At 43.8% G+C, this 17,829-nt stretch overlaps 2 protein-coding genes across 7 annotated transcripts in view; both read right to left on the bottom strand.

Annotated features, from left to right (window-relative positions):
• Positions 1-2,175, bottom strand: part of tead4 (TEA domain transcription factor 4) — a 47,894-nt gene extending 45,719 nt beyond the window's left edge. For all 4 annotated transcript variants that reach the window (XM_080762592.1, XM_080762591.1, XM_080762593.1 and 1 more), the window contains exon 1: positions 1,905-2,175. In XM_080762592.1, coding sequence (XP_080618718.1) covers positions 1,905-2,058 — 154 coding nt within the window. In that variant the 5' untranslated portion in view covers positions 2,059-2,175. The remainder of the gene's footprint in view (positions 1-1,904) is intronic.
• A 10,176-nt stretch (positions 2,176-12,351) lies between these two features.
• The window catches only part of LOC308313542 (DENN domain-containing protein 2A), a 78,765-nt gene continuing 73,287 nt past the window's right edge, over positions 12,352-17,829 (bottom strand). For all 3 annotated transcript variants that reach the window (XM_080760718.1, XM_080760717.1, XM_080760719.1), the window contains 3 exons: positions 15,300-15,605; positions 14,764-14,850; positions 12,352-13,907 (listed from right to left, as the gene is read on the bottom strand). In XM_080760718.1, the coding sequence (XP_080616844.1) occupies positions 13,876-13,907; positions 14,764-14,850; positions 15,300-15,605 (425 nt within the window). In that variant the 3' untranslated portion in view covers positions 12,352-13,875. The remainder of the gene's footprint in view (positions 13,908-14,763; positions 14,851-15,299; positions 15,606-17,829) is intronic.

The following is a 17,829-nucleotide window of genomic DNA, read 5'->3' as shown; positions in this document are numbered from 1 at the left end:
CACCTGCGAAATATTGCAAAGGTCAGGCACATCCTGTCCAAAAATGACGCAGAAAAACTTGTCCACGCCTTCGTCACCTCAAGGCTGGACTACTGCAATTCGCTATTATCAGGCTGCCCAGGCAAGTCTCTGAAAAGCCTACAGTTAGTTCAAAATGCTGCGGCGCGTGTGTTGACAGGTACCAGAAGAAGAGACCATATCACTCCTTCACTGGCCTCCCTACACTGGCTCCCGGTCAAATACAGAATAGAGTTCAAAGTTCTTCTTCTCACTTACAAAGCCCTCAATGGTCAGGCACCACAATATCTCAAGGATCTCATTGATCCCTACAAACCAAATAGAACAGCAGTGCGTTTGCAATATGCAAACATGCTTACTGTTCCAAAAATATCAAAAGTTACAATAGGAGGCAGGGCGTTTAGGTCCCAGGCACCGCAGCTGTGGAACCTTCTCCCGGCTTCGGTCCGTGGGGCTGACACGCTCTGCACATTCAAGACAAGGTTGAAAACCTTTCTCTACGACAAAGCCTATGGCCAGACTTGTCTCCGGGTCTAGCTGGATACCATGGTCGTACATTGTTGTGTGGGTTTGTCTCCCAGCAGTACTTGTAATATACACTATATAGGCTCCAGTAAGGCCTGCCACTAATCCAGCATCCGGGGAATCTCTCCCCGGAGTCTCTTTTCGTCCTCCCCGTCGCAGTTCTGTGGACCTCTAATATTAACCCCCAACTGACTGCCGAGTGTGACCGTGGATCAGGCCTCTTCATGGAGCCCACCAGAAGTGTGACCTGGACCCGGCCTCACAGAGCTCGACCTGGACCAGATGTGGACCAGACCCCTCCACGGAGCCCACCTGCCTATTCTCTGTCTTTTCTCTCTGTCTATCTCTCTCTCTCTCTCTCCCTCTACCCCCCCCCCCCCCCCCCCCCGACACGGTCGAGGCAGATGGCCGCCCACCCTAGAGTCGGGTTCTGCCTGACGTTTCTTCCTAAAGGGGAGTTTTTCGTTACCATTGTCGCAATGTTGCTTGCTCTGGGTGGATCTTTGTTGGTTGTAAAGTGTCTTGAGACAACTTGTTGTGATTTGACACTATAATAAAATTGAATTGAATTGAATTGTGTGTGTGCACCTATATATCGTTATTTCTGTCAGGCAGAAACCTCTTATCTCCATATTTTAACTTTTTGTGTTGTAAATTAACGCCCTACTTGATCATACTACAGTGTCACACAAAAGGTGCGAAGCGACACATTTTGAGCTTTTTGATCTGTGATTTTTGTACCCTGAAAAGTAACAGTTTAGGTCATATGAGGTTTCCATCCGACAGAGAAGACATGTGAGTGATGGATCATGGACTATAGACTACCTTTCCGCAAGGAGAAGGTACTGGTTCCCAACATCGGGTTCGAGGACCACCAGGGGTCCAAATGGACCCTTACAGGTCTGTTAACTCTGAGTGTACAAATAGAACCAAACGGACCCTAAACCGATTTTTCAGAAAGGGAAAGGGACACATCACCCCCAGATGTCCAAACTAGAGCACGTGTGTACAACATTTACAAATGGAACGAAATGGACCCGTAAAGGATCCATATCTCCATTTATTTATTATGTTTGGGCCCTGGTGGGGAGAGACACCACATTTCACTTTTCACCTCGAGCTATAAAAAGAAGTTTGGGAACCTCAACCTTGTCACACACGTGTTTACAAAGTTGCGTGAGACACAGCGTGTACTCAACCTCTCTAGGGGTCTGTGAACGCCCCGTGAGAGGGGTATAAGTTATCAGGAAAGCAACAAGCTTTTAAAGCACAACCACAAGTGTTGACACCAAAATGAAACATCCCAACATTTGTGACAGACGGGGGGTGGTGGTAAGGGGTGGTAAAGGGGTGGGGCGTACCGTACATCTTGCCCTCGTCTGAGAGGATGATCTTCCTGCGTCCGCAGGGCGGGTAGATGGCCAGCGCCTCCTGGAAGCTCTGCTCGATGTCCGGGCTCCACACGCCCTCCGCGTCGTTCTCCAGCGGCTTGTCCCCCAGGGACGACTCCCCCATGTCCTCGCTCCCTCCCCCGGGGGAGGGAGCCGACACCCACTCCGCAGACGTGGTGGGAGACCGGGGAGGAGACCACAGAACGGAGGGTGGGGGTGGGGGAGGGCGGGGTGCGTCGAGGAGGGGGTAAAGGGGGGATCTGGGAGATCCGGGCCGAGAGTCCAGAGAGTTATGGGAGGGGGGGTGGCGACCCACGGTGGAGGGGGTTATGTGGGGGTATGTGGGGGGTATGTGAAGTCCAAAGAGGCGATGATGGGTGGGGATGTAGCGGGGTGTAGCCGGGTGCTCCTGGGGGGGAAAGCAAACGGATAAAAAAGGAACGTTAACATTTGCAGAGGTGACGAGTTGTGCTTCCCCGTGGCGCCACGTTATTTTGTTAACCTTTATTTATCTGCGGGGGGAAGGAAGGTGTTTTCTTTTTTTACGATTTTCTTTTGCTGAGTTCGCTGTGCTGCCCTAGCCTCGTGTTTCTGACACGGGCGCAAGCAGTTTCTATAAATTCACACAAAGCTGGACCGAGGTTCCCCATGAACAGCTTTAGTGCTAGTGCCTCCTTGCCAAACCTCAACTTCAGTTTATAGTCACAACACAAGTTCACACCCAGGCCTTAAGAGTGTGGGTGAAATTCTGTTGTGTTGTGATATTGTAGATTAGCAAAGTAAAGTGTGTGACAGAATTACACAGCCTCTTGCACCAAATAAGGAGAAAGAAAATCATCACTGAATCACCAGTTCACCACTAGCCTATATGGAAGGGAAAAGGGTTGAAAGTGAGCACAGAAAGTTATGTCAGATTCAAGAAGGAAGGGATTCAAGTTGAAATAAATCAGTAAAGTTAAATTATTAATTTATTATTATTATTTTAATAATTGTTATAAATGTGCATAAAATCTCCATAAAACTTTTATTTTTTTAACTTTTTTTTTAACATAAGTCCTAGTAGTACAAAGTAGAAATATATCCGGGTCTCACAGGGTTAACGGTCTTAATAAAAGGAGCATGTTACTGAGCAGACGTCCTTAATTGGCCCTGCGATTCACAGCAGAGGTAGCGCTTCTTATAGCTTAGCTCAACACTATCCCAAATATTGTAAACAAACCTATGAATAAAAATATCACAAGGTAATGAAGGTATCATGTATCTCTATATTCTCTAATGCAATATCCATGGGATAATGTCATCATACCCTTTTTTGTGTGGATGTGCGATATTAAGTTTGGAGACTTGCCATCACGCTAGCTGATAAATCTGAAAATGTTGGCATGGCAATGGCATTTTGTGATAACTACAACTTAAACACTGGTTCTCAGTGTCCTCACGGACAGTTCTATGGGTGCCTAGCAAAATTATTGATAAGAATAGATTAGTCTCTGTAAGTCTAAGTCTAAGAAATGGAACCAAATAGAAAATAGACCCTTACTGGTCTGTAAATCCGAGAGTGTACAAATAGAACCTTTGCACACTCTCAGAATCAAATAACAGAGGAATTTAAATGGGGGCACCCCTAATGCATATCAAACCAGGGGTCCTTGAAATTAACTTTGAACGCTCAAAGCTCTCGAGGTCGCGTGACGTCAATCTGGTGGCGTTAGCGACTTAGCGGCTATACAGACTCTGGCAGTGAAATAAAAGCGGCGAACAGCGGTCCTCCAGCAGGCTATACGATCACACCACCACCACCACCCCTCCACACCTGCTAATCCTTACTCTGAAAAAAGCACCTCGGGTCAGAAATTAGATTTGTGCAGCCAGGAAAACAAACAACAACATTTGGGTTGGGGGAATGATGATGATGATGATGATGATGATGATGATGGGGGGGGGTCTGTGGGGAGCAGCAGCGTGTCGTGTGATGAAGTATAAAGTGTGGTGGACTAGTCACTTGTAAGTATATCGTTAGTCTTCGGGTGGAAACCTCTTATCTCCAATTCTAACTTTTAGTGTTTTGTCGTAAATGAATGTCCTACTTGATCAAAAGTATCAAAAGTAGCAGATCCACAAGCTGGAAACACGAAGCAGGGCACAATATAAACATTGTACTTTTTAATTCAATATACTTTTCTAGGGAAGGACAAAGTACAATAACCACAAGCCCATTTTCAAATATAGTGAAAATAGCAGATCTTACTATCTAGCTATTTTTATTATTGATATTTTCTGGGAAATCTTTAACATTTTGGGAGGAAATGTCTTACATTTTTAATACATTTCATTGGTATTTAATATTATAATTATAATTATACTTTGGTAGAATTTGGAATGATCAAGAGTATATCTACTGTAGACGTCTGAGTACTTCCAGTGAAAGTGACAGGCAGCCGCCATCTAGGAGGGTCATATGAGGGCCTCGGCTATTTACGGACACATTATTTTGTTTCATTAAGGCGACGAGGGCTGATTATATTGTTAGACTTAAATCACCCTGTAGTGTGTACTGAGGAGGACTGAACCCAGGCCGAGTTCATTCCAATGTTTCTGTGGAGTCGTTTTCATTAGAACTAAACCTAACAGGATTAGTTAGTTAGTATGTGATGTATGTACAGTATGCCATGCATTATAGGCTACAGTACTAATAGTTTGCCATCTTGTTTTCTTATTTTTATTTCATTACAGTGCCGTAGGGATGTTTTTAGGCAACCAAAACAAATAGTGAAAGCACCAAAATACAGAGAGAGGGCTGAGAACTGCTGCTATAGAGGGAAATGATAGGTATACAAATTATATTGTATGTACTGTATATTATTTTGCAATGCAAACACAGGGCAAAGTTACATAGTATGCTTTTATCTTTGAGACATTAATGAGCATGGGGAATTTAGACTGTCAAACTGTCAGAGAGGTGACACTGTATCAAAGTCTCCTCCCCTTCTTGTCACTCACGTGTTTACCAAGTTGTGTGGGACGCGCACGCATGCACACACACACACACACACACACACACACACACACACACACACACACACACACACACACACACACACACACACACACACACACACACACACACACACACACACACACGCATATATTATTTATTCCAGATGACTTTTATTTATTATTTTATTAATCTATTGTTCTCTGAATAGCGCTTGAGAATCCTCATTGGCCGTCATCATCATCACTTTCCTGTTGACATGAATGTCGGGAATGTACGACGCCATTCTGATGGACAGAGCAGTAGCCCATACATCAGCTACAGTGTGTGTGTGTGTGTGTGTGTGTGTGTGTGTGTGTGTGTGTGTGTGGAGGGGTCAGAGGTGAGCAGACTGTGTCCTCATGACTCAGTGTGTTTCATAGAGTCCCGGGCCGTCACACAGATGACTAACAGTCTCCAGTACAACAACCCCCACCCGGCTTCCTCCGAGCCCCCCGATCTTTCACGACTTCCCGTAACGCGCCGGCTCAAATCTGTCTGCCTATCAGTTCACACACACACGCACCCGCACACGCACACACACACAAAGCTTGGTTCGGGGTTCATTGTGTACACTGACTGACTGACCAAACAGAGAGCGTCATCAAAGACATGCAGCCTCTCATAATCAGACATTATGTAAATAATGTCCATGGTCGGAACAGCGCTCATTAACACAGATAAACATACACATCACACCCTTTGATGCGACGGCAGTCAAAATGTACCACAACAACGTTGAAGTATACTGTGACTTTGTTTATCACAATCGATCTGTATGATGGGTGGTCTGTTCTTTGTGCGAGGAAGGATATATGATATGAAAGGTAGATCATGTTGCAGCTAGAGCTATACAGTTTTATATGGACTCTTTCAGCCTGCCAAGGCATATGTTGACTAAATGTAATTTTCATTTTTGGACAGGAATGTGATGCATTTTGGTCGTTTTCTTTCCCCCAAAGTTATGACCTACTCTACTGTACAATATGTGTGTGTCAGACACAATAAAGAGTACAATAGGGCTGCCTGTCTGACCTTAAACAATTATTTTTCAGTTACAGTCTAGTAGTAGTATAGTTATATATCTGTTTGGTATTTCTAAAACAAAAGCTCTTTCAGTTCTATTCTGTCTCGTTAACCTGTTCAATCTAAGATGATTACTTACAATAATATACTCACTCACGTATATATCGTTTTTCAGATATTTAGCTGCAATTTTGTTTAAACAAAAACGAATCAAGACTAAACAAATTACGCTGTGTAAACTGCACTACAATAAACTATGCTCAACCAAACCTAAAAGCTGACCTTTGAATGTATAAATGTGAAGTGGTTCTCTGCAGCTAATCCCACACTATGATACTCAACAAGCCATGGAGAGAGACCATAAACCATTATTGTTCTGCTCGCCCCCTCGCCCAAGAGTGGGCAGCAGGGTTAATTGACCTAAGCCCTTAAAGCAGGCGGCCTCTCTCTCCGTCTCTCTCTGACTGTGTGTGTGCGTGTGTGTGTGTGTGTGTTACTACACTTGGTCCTCACGAGCATAGAATAATTTGAGAAATAGACATTTGTGAGGACCCTTTTCCTGCACTAAAAATAAATGGTTGTTTTATGGTAGAAAAAAATATTTTTTGATTTACGTTTACAATTAGAAAAATATTCCGTTTTGTGGTCAGTGTTAGGACTAGATATGCAGAGGTTAGGTTTAGAGGGTTGGAATCAAGAGTGAAACATGACTTATATTTAGCGGTATAGTTGCATGCCAGTGTCATGCAGCGAAAAGTAGTTGATCTATAAGCTCAACATCTGCTAATATTCTGCTTAAGGTTTACGGGTTAAAAATAGGAAAATGTATTACAAATACCATTAATAAAACCACTGTCCAAAAATATTGATGCTCTCACAAGTATAATTCAAATCTCTCCCTCTCTCTCGTCCTTCAGCCCTCCTCCATGTTCTACCCCCACTCAGGCCCCTCTCCCGGTTCAGCAGGATAATCCCCCTACTGGTGCTGTGCTCAGGGGCCACAGAACCCTGGCTTCACCCCTTACATCCCTCCCTGTACATATGCACCGAGCAGAGAAGCAATGCGCGCACGCCGCACACGCACACAGCTAATGGAAAAACAAAACACAAGAACAAAGAGAGAAAACACACTAAAGTTCAAGGGCACAAATGCGATTGACGCGCACGCACGCACACACACGCACACACACACAACACACACACACACACACACACACACACAAACACACACACACACACACACACACACACACACACACACACACACACACACACACACACACACACACACACACACACACACACACATCTTTGATCTGGCCCGGATCCTACAAGGTGGGGTGCAGTAGGTGGCTAGACTGCAGGGGGCATTTCTTCACTGAGGCCCACTCAATACTTGGAACAAAGTAGTGTGTGTGTGTGTGTGTGTGTGTGTGTGTGTGTGTGTGTGTGTGAGTGTGGGTGGGGGTCACTGTATTGTTTAAATCTCAGGGACAGCAACAGACTACCTCTACTGGTATGTGTCCGTGTGTGTGTGTGTGTGTGTGTGTGTGTGTGCGCGCGCGCAAGCGTGCGTGTGTGTGTGTGTGTGTGTGTGCGTGCGTGTGTGTGTCGTGCGTGCGTGCGTGTGTGTGTGTGTGTGACTGTGTGTGTGTGCGTGGTGTGGGCGCTACAATCTCCTGTAATCAGGTTGGGAATGTAAAGCTGGGAAACAGCGTCTCAGAATGAGGCCGTAGTGGTTAAGACTCCGCCGTGGAAAGTGCCAGTTTGTTTTTACTGAGGGCTGACACACTGGTCCACTGCCTGGGCAGCGCGAGTACACAAGCATACACACACAGATAGATGTCACACACACACACAACTGAGCTGTTGTCCACCCTCACCCCGCCACCTCTATACTTCAAATCATGTCTCAAATCATGTCACCCTCCTACCGGCTGGGGCGGGGAGTGTCGCGCGGGATGAGCAGGACAAAGGCTGACAAGGCTCTAAGACGTCCTCCTGGTGGGGGCTCCTCACTGGTGAGTCAGCAGGACACGACAGCAGTGACAGAAGCGAAAGGCGTGTGGGGGAGGAATTATTTGGCAAACTACTACATTGGGGAGAAAGAGGGCTAAAAAAAACTATTGGATATTCTAAATTAAACTAAAACTAAAAATCATAACCCTCCATAAAATACAGTATGCAAATGCTCTGTGTACATAGTGCATAATGTGTCATTTGCATATCTCGAGAGCCCGGCCAACCAATCGACTTCAAAATTGTCTATGGCCAGGGACCCAGGGGAGTGCAACGGCCCGTGATAAGTACAGTAGGTTGGATCGGTGGTCCTCCACAAAATCTATTAGTACATCCGCTAATCCTCATATACAGTATGGATGACAGCAATATGATGTCATAGACTGGCCTCCCACTACTATGATATAAATGGATACCAGTACTTTGGCGAGTACAGCGGATATTGCATTACCGAAGGGGCATGTAGTGCTCCAACAGGCATCACACTATGGCCATGAGTTCAAATCCATATCACCATCGTTTGGCACGAATGCCTCGATTATATCCTGGTAATTGTTTGGCCCTAACATGACGTGTCTGTCTCCGTACGGCGTCAAGACCCAGTCGTATAGCCTGGACTCTGGAGGGACAGTGAGGTTATTCATTCACAGAAATAACGCAGAGTTGTCGTTGATGCATTGGAAAAATATTCGGGGATAGAGTTCCATGGACTAAAGATAAAATAAATATAACCACAGAGGGTGGGGTGGAGTGGGGGGAGAAGTCAAAGACAGACCCATCAAACCAAGTGACATCAATGGACACCAGCAAACACACACACACACACACACACACACACACACACACACACACACACACACACTCGGTCCACACACGCACACATTGAATAATATCATCCATTATTTGAGTTTTGTATGACATTCATGAAGCCAGTGTGTTCAGATTTTTTTCCCTTTAAATATTCTTTAAAAAATAGCTGATCTGCTATTTCGATATAGAATTTGTTTTTATGTTATTGAAATCGGCTATTGTGTTTTGGATATATTCATATCAGGACGATCTGGCAGTGAGTACAATGTGTGACCTGTGTCACACACACACACACACACACACACACACTTCACTTGTCCTCATTTTTCAAATCATCATCACACACACACACAAACACACACACTGTACATTCACACTCATATGCAGCTGCAAGGCGCAAGCACAGGACTTGTCTACAATAGGCTACATCACACATGCGCGCGCGCGCACACACACACACACTGTACATTCACACTCATATACAGCTGCAAGCACAAAACTTGTCTATACAACAGGATACATCAACGCACACATGCACACGCGCATGCATGCACGAACACACAGACACAGACACAGACACACACACACACACACACACACACACACACACACACACACACACACACACACACACACACACACAGATTTGACAATAGAATAGAGAATTCAGTATCAGAGGTATATATGTGTATCGTCTCTGTCGGGTGGAAACTAAACAGCTAAAGCTGCAGATGGACAAGCTGGAAAAGCAGCACGAGGCTGTGGATCTGCTACTGTTGATGCTTTCGTATGACGCTGTAACATGATTAAGTAGGGCGTTGATTTAGGAAAGTTAGATGATGGAGTTTCTGTCCGACAGCGACAACATGGTATAAGAGTGCCTTGCAGACTGGAAGACAAAGACGACCATAAGAAGGGGAAACAATATCCTTTGTCTGTCAGACAGAGACTGAGGCGAGAGAGAGAGAGAGAGAGAGAGAGAGAGAGAGAGAGAGAGAGAGAGACCACCGACAGGTGTGTGTGTTTGACCCCTATATCATTCTGTGACCCTTCCCCATTCCACCTGTTGCCCCTCGGGAATACATACCCCTCTCAGCTGCATCGCACGCACGCACGCACACGCACACACACGCACACGCACACACACACACACACACACACACACACACACACACACAGTGGGTGCAAAACCCCAGCCGAAAACCTTTTTGCCACAGTGCCAGGTACCCCATAAAGATGTGTACAAATGATTTAAAAAATATGGATATGATTTATGACTGTCTGACTGAGCTTGGAGATCGGCTATTTCTGTAAAGCTAACTTTGAAAAAGGGTTCAAGCATTTATTTAAAAACTGGTCCTCAAGTTGCTGGGGCACCATCTCTCTTCTGTGACAGGCACTGTCAGTGTGTTACTAAAATATTAAGGTAATTTGCAAAACTATAGGTCTCTCTCTCTCTAACACACACACACACACACACACACACACACACTTTCTATTCCTGGTATAAACTCTGCTCTAACAAATGTAAGCTGTTCAGTCATGCAGAATCCCAGCAATAACACCAACAATATTTTATTAGTAGGCTAATTAGTTCAAATAATTTGTAACATTTTAGTCATACATATCAGTGTTCTGTTTTGTTTTGACAGTTCTCTAATTGTTTTCACAGTAAAACGGTCCCCAAAATAGGCTATTACAATTTATTTTGTGAAACTGACTGTTCTTGGCAGTGAATGCTGGCTCCTCGCACAATGGTGCGAAATCACTTCTAGGTTGCATACACTTGCGAGAAAACGTCACCGAAAACACTAAATGATAGCAGTCAGGTCGGTATAATAATCCCCAGTCTTCTGAATTAAACCATAGCCTATTAGCCTATAACTCATAATAGAAGCGCTCATGAAGATGAACGACTGCATGTTATTAGTTTGGGAAAAGTTCCCCAGCTGGGAGCGCAGGAAGTCTGATTACAGGCAGGCAGCGCTGGAATAAAAAAAAAGAAATGTAGGAATTTCCCCCCAAAATGCCAGATATTCCAAGAATTCTACCTCCGATCCGCGCGTGTAAGAAATTACTCTGAAATATTGCTGCCAGGCCAGCGGCGTTAAAAAATGTCGACAAGAGTTTCCTCAAACTGAAAGTTACATGCAAGACGCGTCGCTTTTTCTTTTTTTTTCCTCCACAATGAACATGAGTCATGACTTCATAATATTGTGAGAAAAGTCCAGCAAACTTACCTGTGTTGAGAAGCTTTAGCTGACACACTGCACAGTCAAGGACCACCGGGGGCTTTATTTTGGAACTGCAGGTGGAATAAAACTCTAGGAAGAAATGAATTTATTAAAGAATATCTTGTATCGTTATTATTTTTTGGGTCACCTCTCTCTGACCGAGTCGTTTGAAGCGCGAGCAAGGAAGGCTGGAATTTCAGGAATTAGCCCGTGGTATGACATGCAGGCACTGAGGAAGAGAGAGAGAGGGAGAGAGGGAGAAAGAGAGAGAGAGAGAGAGAGAGAGAGAGAGAGAGAGAGAGAGAGAGAGGGAGAGAGGGAGAGAGAGAGAGGGAGGGAGGGAGGGGGGTCAAGCAGGGAGGCACGTCTGACTGACCGGTCAACACGTAATGAAGGGCGGGGAGGGGGGCCCGAGGGGGGAGGCGGACCCACCTCCGAAAAGGAAAAGAACCATGCAGAGACATGGTGGGAAGGTGGGGGAAAGGGAAATCACATCACATCAAGTGGGGAAGAATGGAAAAAAAGGGAAAAGAAGCTGCTTGGGAGTTGGGATTGTCATTGGAAGGAGGGACAAGAGACAAACCATCCTTGTACTGCAGGGGCTAAGAATAGCTTTAGTTTTGTGTCCTCCTCTCCCACAGATATGGAGATCATACAGTATGCACTGAACTTGAGTTCAGGTCTATTTATATTTATTTTTGGTAGATTTGTGTAAAACACAGTAAGATCATCAACGATTACTTAAAGTTTTCAATTATTTAGAACATTTTTGAATCGTTTTATTATTTAATACATCTGAATAACATGGCCCACTTACATGCATCCCAAAACTGTGGAAGTGGCCGACAATGACATTGCCAAGTTGAAGCACATTGAATGAGCAGGTGTCCACAGTCCAACAATCATAAGGTTTTGTCTGCCAGACTAGATTCAACATTATTGGTGAGAGTTCTCAGATCCACCTGCCAGGCAGGTTTCAATTTAATTTGTCCGTAAATTGCTTAACCTATCAATGGTTTGTTGCAGAAAGCAATAATGATATTCCTGGACTTGTTGTGCAATTCATTACAGAAGCCTGTAGTCAAGTGTATGCGGAGTGATAGTAGACAATACAAGCCCTGTGTTGGATGGAATGAACTATGTAACAGAGCATTCTAGTGGATATGAACGGTATTGCACAATGTATATGACCCTGTTCTATGATCCTGTCCTAAGTATCACATTTGTCATTTTACTGAACTAAAACAAAAGCATGAACTCAAATTCTAGTCAAAGCGCAATAATTCAGACACAGTTAATTAAAAATCACTTTATTTATACAGTTTTATTGCATTCTCAATCAAGTTTTAGGCAAAAACTAGTGGTGTCTTTTAGAAGCACATTGATAAGGATTGGGCCTGACATATTTAAATGCTTTAACACCTCCATTCCTCAGACCAAACTCTTAAGCTCGATTCACACTTAGCGGCACGCTGGCGTTGCATGCCGCGAATAGCAGATCTACAAGCCCACAGCGTGTCACATTCATTCGTGACGAGTTGTGAGCTGAGCTCGTAGATCTGCTATTTACTGAGCACGAAACCAACACGCAACTACGTACAACTGAGGCTTTACAGAGCAACCCAAGAGAAGCGTGCATTCACACTGATACTGCTGTTAACCACTTCAACCCTAGCATCCCTATTCTGGACATGTCGTAATAAGGCAAATATTTAATATAAACGTATAAACGGCAGATCTACACGCTCAGAAAGCGTCGCAATACAATGTGTTGTGAGCTTGTAGATCAGCTGTTTTTCGTGTGTGTGTGTGTGTGTGTGTGTGTGAGGGGGGGGGGGTGACAAAGATAGAACCCTGAGGGACCCCAGTTAACAAAGTATATATAGGGTTTAAGTGGCTAAGGCTCTCTACTTATCCATTCATTTATTCAATGTCCTCACTTTTGGCATTCCCTCTCATTTTAGGGAAACGCACATACGTATCACAGTGGTACATATACCCGACAACCTAGAGTGGTCTACAAACAAGTTTGAATAGGACTCTGTTAAATAAAGCCTATTAAAAACTATACATTTCCTTTGCGCTTACTTGAGGAAGAGAGAAAAAGAGGTTACGTTTATCTAAAAGTATATAAATTAACTTAAAAAGCCTCCTGTTGAAGAAGAAGTTGTACTACAGTTTCTATGGAAAAAACTTGGAATGTATTAAAGAGTATTGTACACAAAAGTGGAACCTGTTGTTTGGCTGCATGGCAACATCTTCAGTGAAAGGTCATTTTGTCAGTGACAGAAACAGAGAACATCGTTCCAGGTTCATCAGACTCATACCGTGCTATACATTAATGTACACATTAGGGCCCGACATAAACTATACAACAAACGCACACTCCTCTCACAAAGCAACCAGGGCTAAGTACAGTTCCGCAGGGCCACATGTCAGGATATGAAGTGTGGCCATGACGAAGAAACTGCGGTTGGTTCTGTGGTGTCTTTGTTCCATGTGAGAGGAGTTGTTTGGTCCCAGTTGCATTTAAACCCCACGCAACCCTGATGGAATGCATCCAGAACGCTCGGCTAGCATCATCGCTGCATGGGAGCTAATCCACCTAAACACTGACCCCAAGTCCTTCCTGCTCACATAAGCACTCCAGTCCAGTTCCTTTTTAGGGGTTTTCTCGCTCAATGCGGTGTGCACGAATGCACACTCATCTTCCATCTCCACTTTTTAGACGTCCAGGTCAAGTGTAAGTCCTCTTCTTGCAGGGTACCATCCGCCCCATGCTTTTCATTCGCATGATTGGGGTCATTAGCCGAAAGAGTCATTTTTTGGACAGAAATTTCATCTTGTTTCCTGGAAATGAACACAATAAAGTCATGGGGATCAAGTACGATTAAGACATGCTTACAGAAGAGCCAGTTAAACCGTATACTGTCTATTGTTACTATTTGGAACCATGCTTCACAGTCATCTACACATCACTTACAATCAAGCACTGAAAATAATGGATAAAATCAAATTAATTAAATGGCACCATTGCATAATTCTCAGGAAATACAACATGCTTTTACAACATGTTTTATTAACTTTTCATTCATCAAATTGATTTCTTCTAAATGTGTTTGTGATCTTGCCCCAGCTGTACTCTGTCCTTATGTGACAAAGACAAGCACCAATAGTGTCACCACAAGGGGATTGGTGAATTGCAAACCGCATTGACAATGCAACGGTTTCATGTTTTCATAACTTGTGATACAGTACATAGTTTTCTTTGTATTGTCCTGTCAAATAAATATTTAAATAAATAAATGTGCGTGCCCAAAACCTGTCGGCAAGTATAAGGATGTTGTTCAGTTGTTCTACATTGATGTGTATGTAATAAAGGGAATAATTCAAATAATACTTTTAAGAATGTTGTTATCTAATGTGAGCTACAGTAGTAAGTTCAAGGGTTATATAGGACTGGTCAGCAAACCCAGCCCTACACATGACATATTCATGGTGTCCTGTGTCTCTCATTGACCATTCTACACAGGCTATATACAATTCTATCTACTACTGACTAGAGAGCCTTTAATGGCCCTAAAATTGATTATATAATAAACATACAATAAATATAATGATATACAGTATGATGAAAATCATATTATCAGCAAGCGACACCTTTGTGAGCATCAATTAGGCTAATTATTTTAGGCATAACCCTTACCTAGTCCCTTGAGAAACTTGTTGACGCCTCGCTGTTCACTTCCAGGTAAAGAGTCCAGATACTCCTGTGCCCTCACCTCGAACAGACCTGCACACAACATACAATAACACAGCTTACTAAACCTAGCATGGCCAGACTAATATATGCATAGATATTAGTCTGGAATCTCTGCGTGGAACGAGCATTTCCAATGGGTGAATAAAAATAAAAATGCCACTGGTGATAAACCCGCCCCATATTTGGATACTGGGCAATGTTGTTGTTACTTTTATTAATGCCATACTTTGTCATACTACAACTACAGTGTCACGCAAAACACTGAGTCTACAAGCTTTGCATTGTGATGCGAAGCGTTCTTCAATCAGCAGAGAAAAACCCATTTAGCAACTTAAAATTTAGAGTGTTCCAATTTGATGTTTAATGTTTAATACAATTAATAGTCTGTGTTTTTCAATTAGGGGTCCTTGGCATGAAAAGGTTTGAGAACCACTTCTCTATAGGACCACCACCACGCATGGCCTCCCACCGCCACGCACCTCTGAGCCCCTGCTTGCGTAGCTCCCTCTCGTGGGTGAAGCCGGTGAACATCTGGGTCTCCATGAACACCTCCAGGAACCTCCGCAGTGACTTGGAGGTCACCGCCTTGCGGAAGGCTTCTCGCTGGAACGAGCAGGAGGGAGAGGAGGAGGAGGAGGAGGAGGAGGAGGGGACGGGAGAGGACGGCGAGGTGGTCGACTCGTCCTCTCGTTCTCCTCCGCCCATGAAGAGCGAGTAGTGGCCCACCATCTCCACGAAGAATCGCACGAAGGCCTCCGACACCACTGTGCTCATCGAGCAAAGGTCTGGGTTGGAAGGGAGGGGTGAAAGAGTCACGGTTTTGGTTATGGCCCTGGGATTTTTTAATATATATATAACATTTGCTTATAAAGGAAAGTGTACATTATGACCGATTCGTACACCCCACAGATTATTACAACATACACACACCCACCCGATCTCTGGAAACCTTGTATGTCCAAAAGAGTAATTTTTTGGGATTCAAATTAAAAACCAGCAAAAGTAGATAAAATGCCAGATGTGACACGTCGGCAAAATGGACCCTCAGTGCCTCGTGTTGCTGCTGGTGTTTCCATCATAGTGTAAAGACACTCCCAGTGAAGACAATTCAAAACATACTCAGGTTCAGCTTAAAACACCCCAGGGGTTTTCAACCGGTGGTCCGTGAATGTACTGTATTTGTGTGATATCATATGAAGACATATCATCATTATCAGTGGTCATTTGAGGAGGCTTGTGCGTCGATTCCAAATATACTTTTTAAATGAATAAAATAAAATCTTGATCAATCTGTATGGTAGAGTAATACAATGGTTGTATTTAGTCTCCCTGCTCTTCTATTGAGACATTTAGATCGGGTCAAAGGTCATGTGATGTCTCACCTAGACTCAACTCAAGAACAACAAAAACTAATCTTAATCCATATCCCCAGTCCACCCGACAAAACAGTGGCACCCTCCCCAGGTTGATTGAGGATGGTGGTCCCATGCAGTCACAATCAGTGTAGACCCTCTGCCTGGGATTTATTATGTGTCTGCATCTGCAACACTAGAGGGGGCTATTGGTCCCTGCTGCCTTGAAGTTCCAGTTTGTTCCAGGCCATATCTCTGACATTAAACATGATGGAGTCCAATAGCAGCACGGCTGGATCTCTGTCATCATAATCGTTGCGACAGGAACATTTTATCTCCATATTCTAACTTTTTGTGTTTTCTTTCATAAATGAACATCCTACTTGATCATACTACATTCAAGTGTCACACAAAAGCATCAAAAGTAGCAGATCTGCAAGCGACACGTTTCGAGCTTGTCGATCTGCTTGAATCATGAAAAGTAACAGTTAAGGTTTCCAACCAACAGAGACGATATACTGTAGAATTGTAGATGACGATGACAGTCTTGCCCAACTATGGAGAGATGGAGGAACAGTGGTCCTCACGTTCACTGTTCAATTCTAAACCACTGTCTCTCAAGCTCAGGTCCCAGGAGCCAGGACCACCAGGGGTTCAAATGTACCCTTATTAAGATGACTAGGTTTAAGTATTGTAATTATGTAACCATTTTTTAACCCATTACAGCAGGAGTGAGTCATTATACAACCGGTCGTTTCAGGGAAGCAATTAGTTGAAGTAGGCATCCAGCTGTGCTTCGAACGAGCATGATGGAACACCTATTCAAAATTTGAATGCTTCTGAAAATTCTTCTGATTGTGATTCTGCTTGGTCAATGGTCAAGTATGTTATTTCAGTATATTGAATGACAGCTGAGCTTAATAACAGACCTGGTGTCAAGCACCTGCTGCTTGGTTTTACGCTGTATCCAACATTGCAGCCCTGTCAAGGTTCATTTCTCAACAATGTCCCTCTAATCTCTCTAACCGACCCAGTGTGGGGGTTGGAGTTGAGGTGGAGGGAGAGAGAGAAATTATTTTTCGAACGTCAAACAAGTGACGTCAAAGAATTTCGTGGCCTTGTAACCACTCATGAAAATCGTATTTCCATTCATGCGAGTGGAGTCTAGACTCTGGACTCTGGTTACGGGACTACAGCGTTAACAGACAACCTCTTCAGCCAATCAGCATAACAGAAAAAGCTGAAGTCATCTCCCGTCTCCAATCAGTGAACGACACTAGCCCAGAACACGGAACCCGATTGTAGCTTTCAGCAATTATCATGCCATGTCGGGGACACATCACAAACCCAAGAACAGCTACAAACCCGTAGAAAACCTTTATGTTTAATTCTATATTCTATATTCTTTCCTTCAAAGGCAGAAATGCCTAATTTGGAAGATGATAGTACTAGTCTTTGGATGACATTCACGCCTCCATGCTTAGCCATTAACTGCAGGGCACGTTGGAAGGAACTTCTTTCCCATTCAACATCTTGGCAAAGACAGTCACAGAAAACCTAACTTTCAGCTAATAGTGAACCTACTGTAATATACAATATATCAATATAACAAAATCATCGAGGCAGGAAAAAGTTACAAATGTATGAATTGTGGTTA

The sequence above is a fragment of the Protomyctophum bolini genome (genome assembly GCF_963924005.1).
Source record: "Protomyctophum bolini genome assembly, chromosome: 4".
Taxonomy (NCBI): domain Eukaryota; kingdom Metazoa; phylum Chordata; class Actinopteri; order Myctophiformes; family Myctophidae; genus Protomyctophum; species Protomyctophum bolini.
Note: the sequence above shows the minus strand (reverse complement) of the source record. Positions and strands in the feature narration are given on the sequence as shown.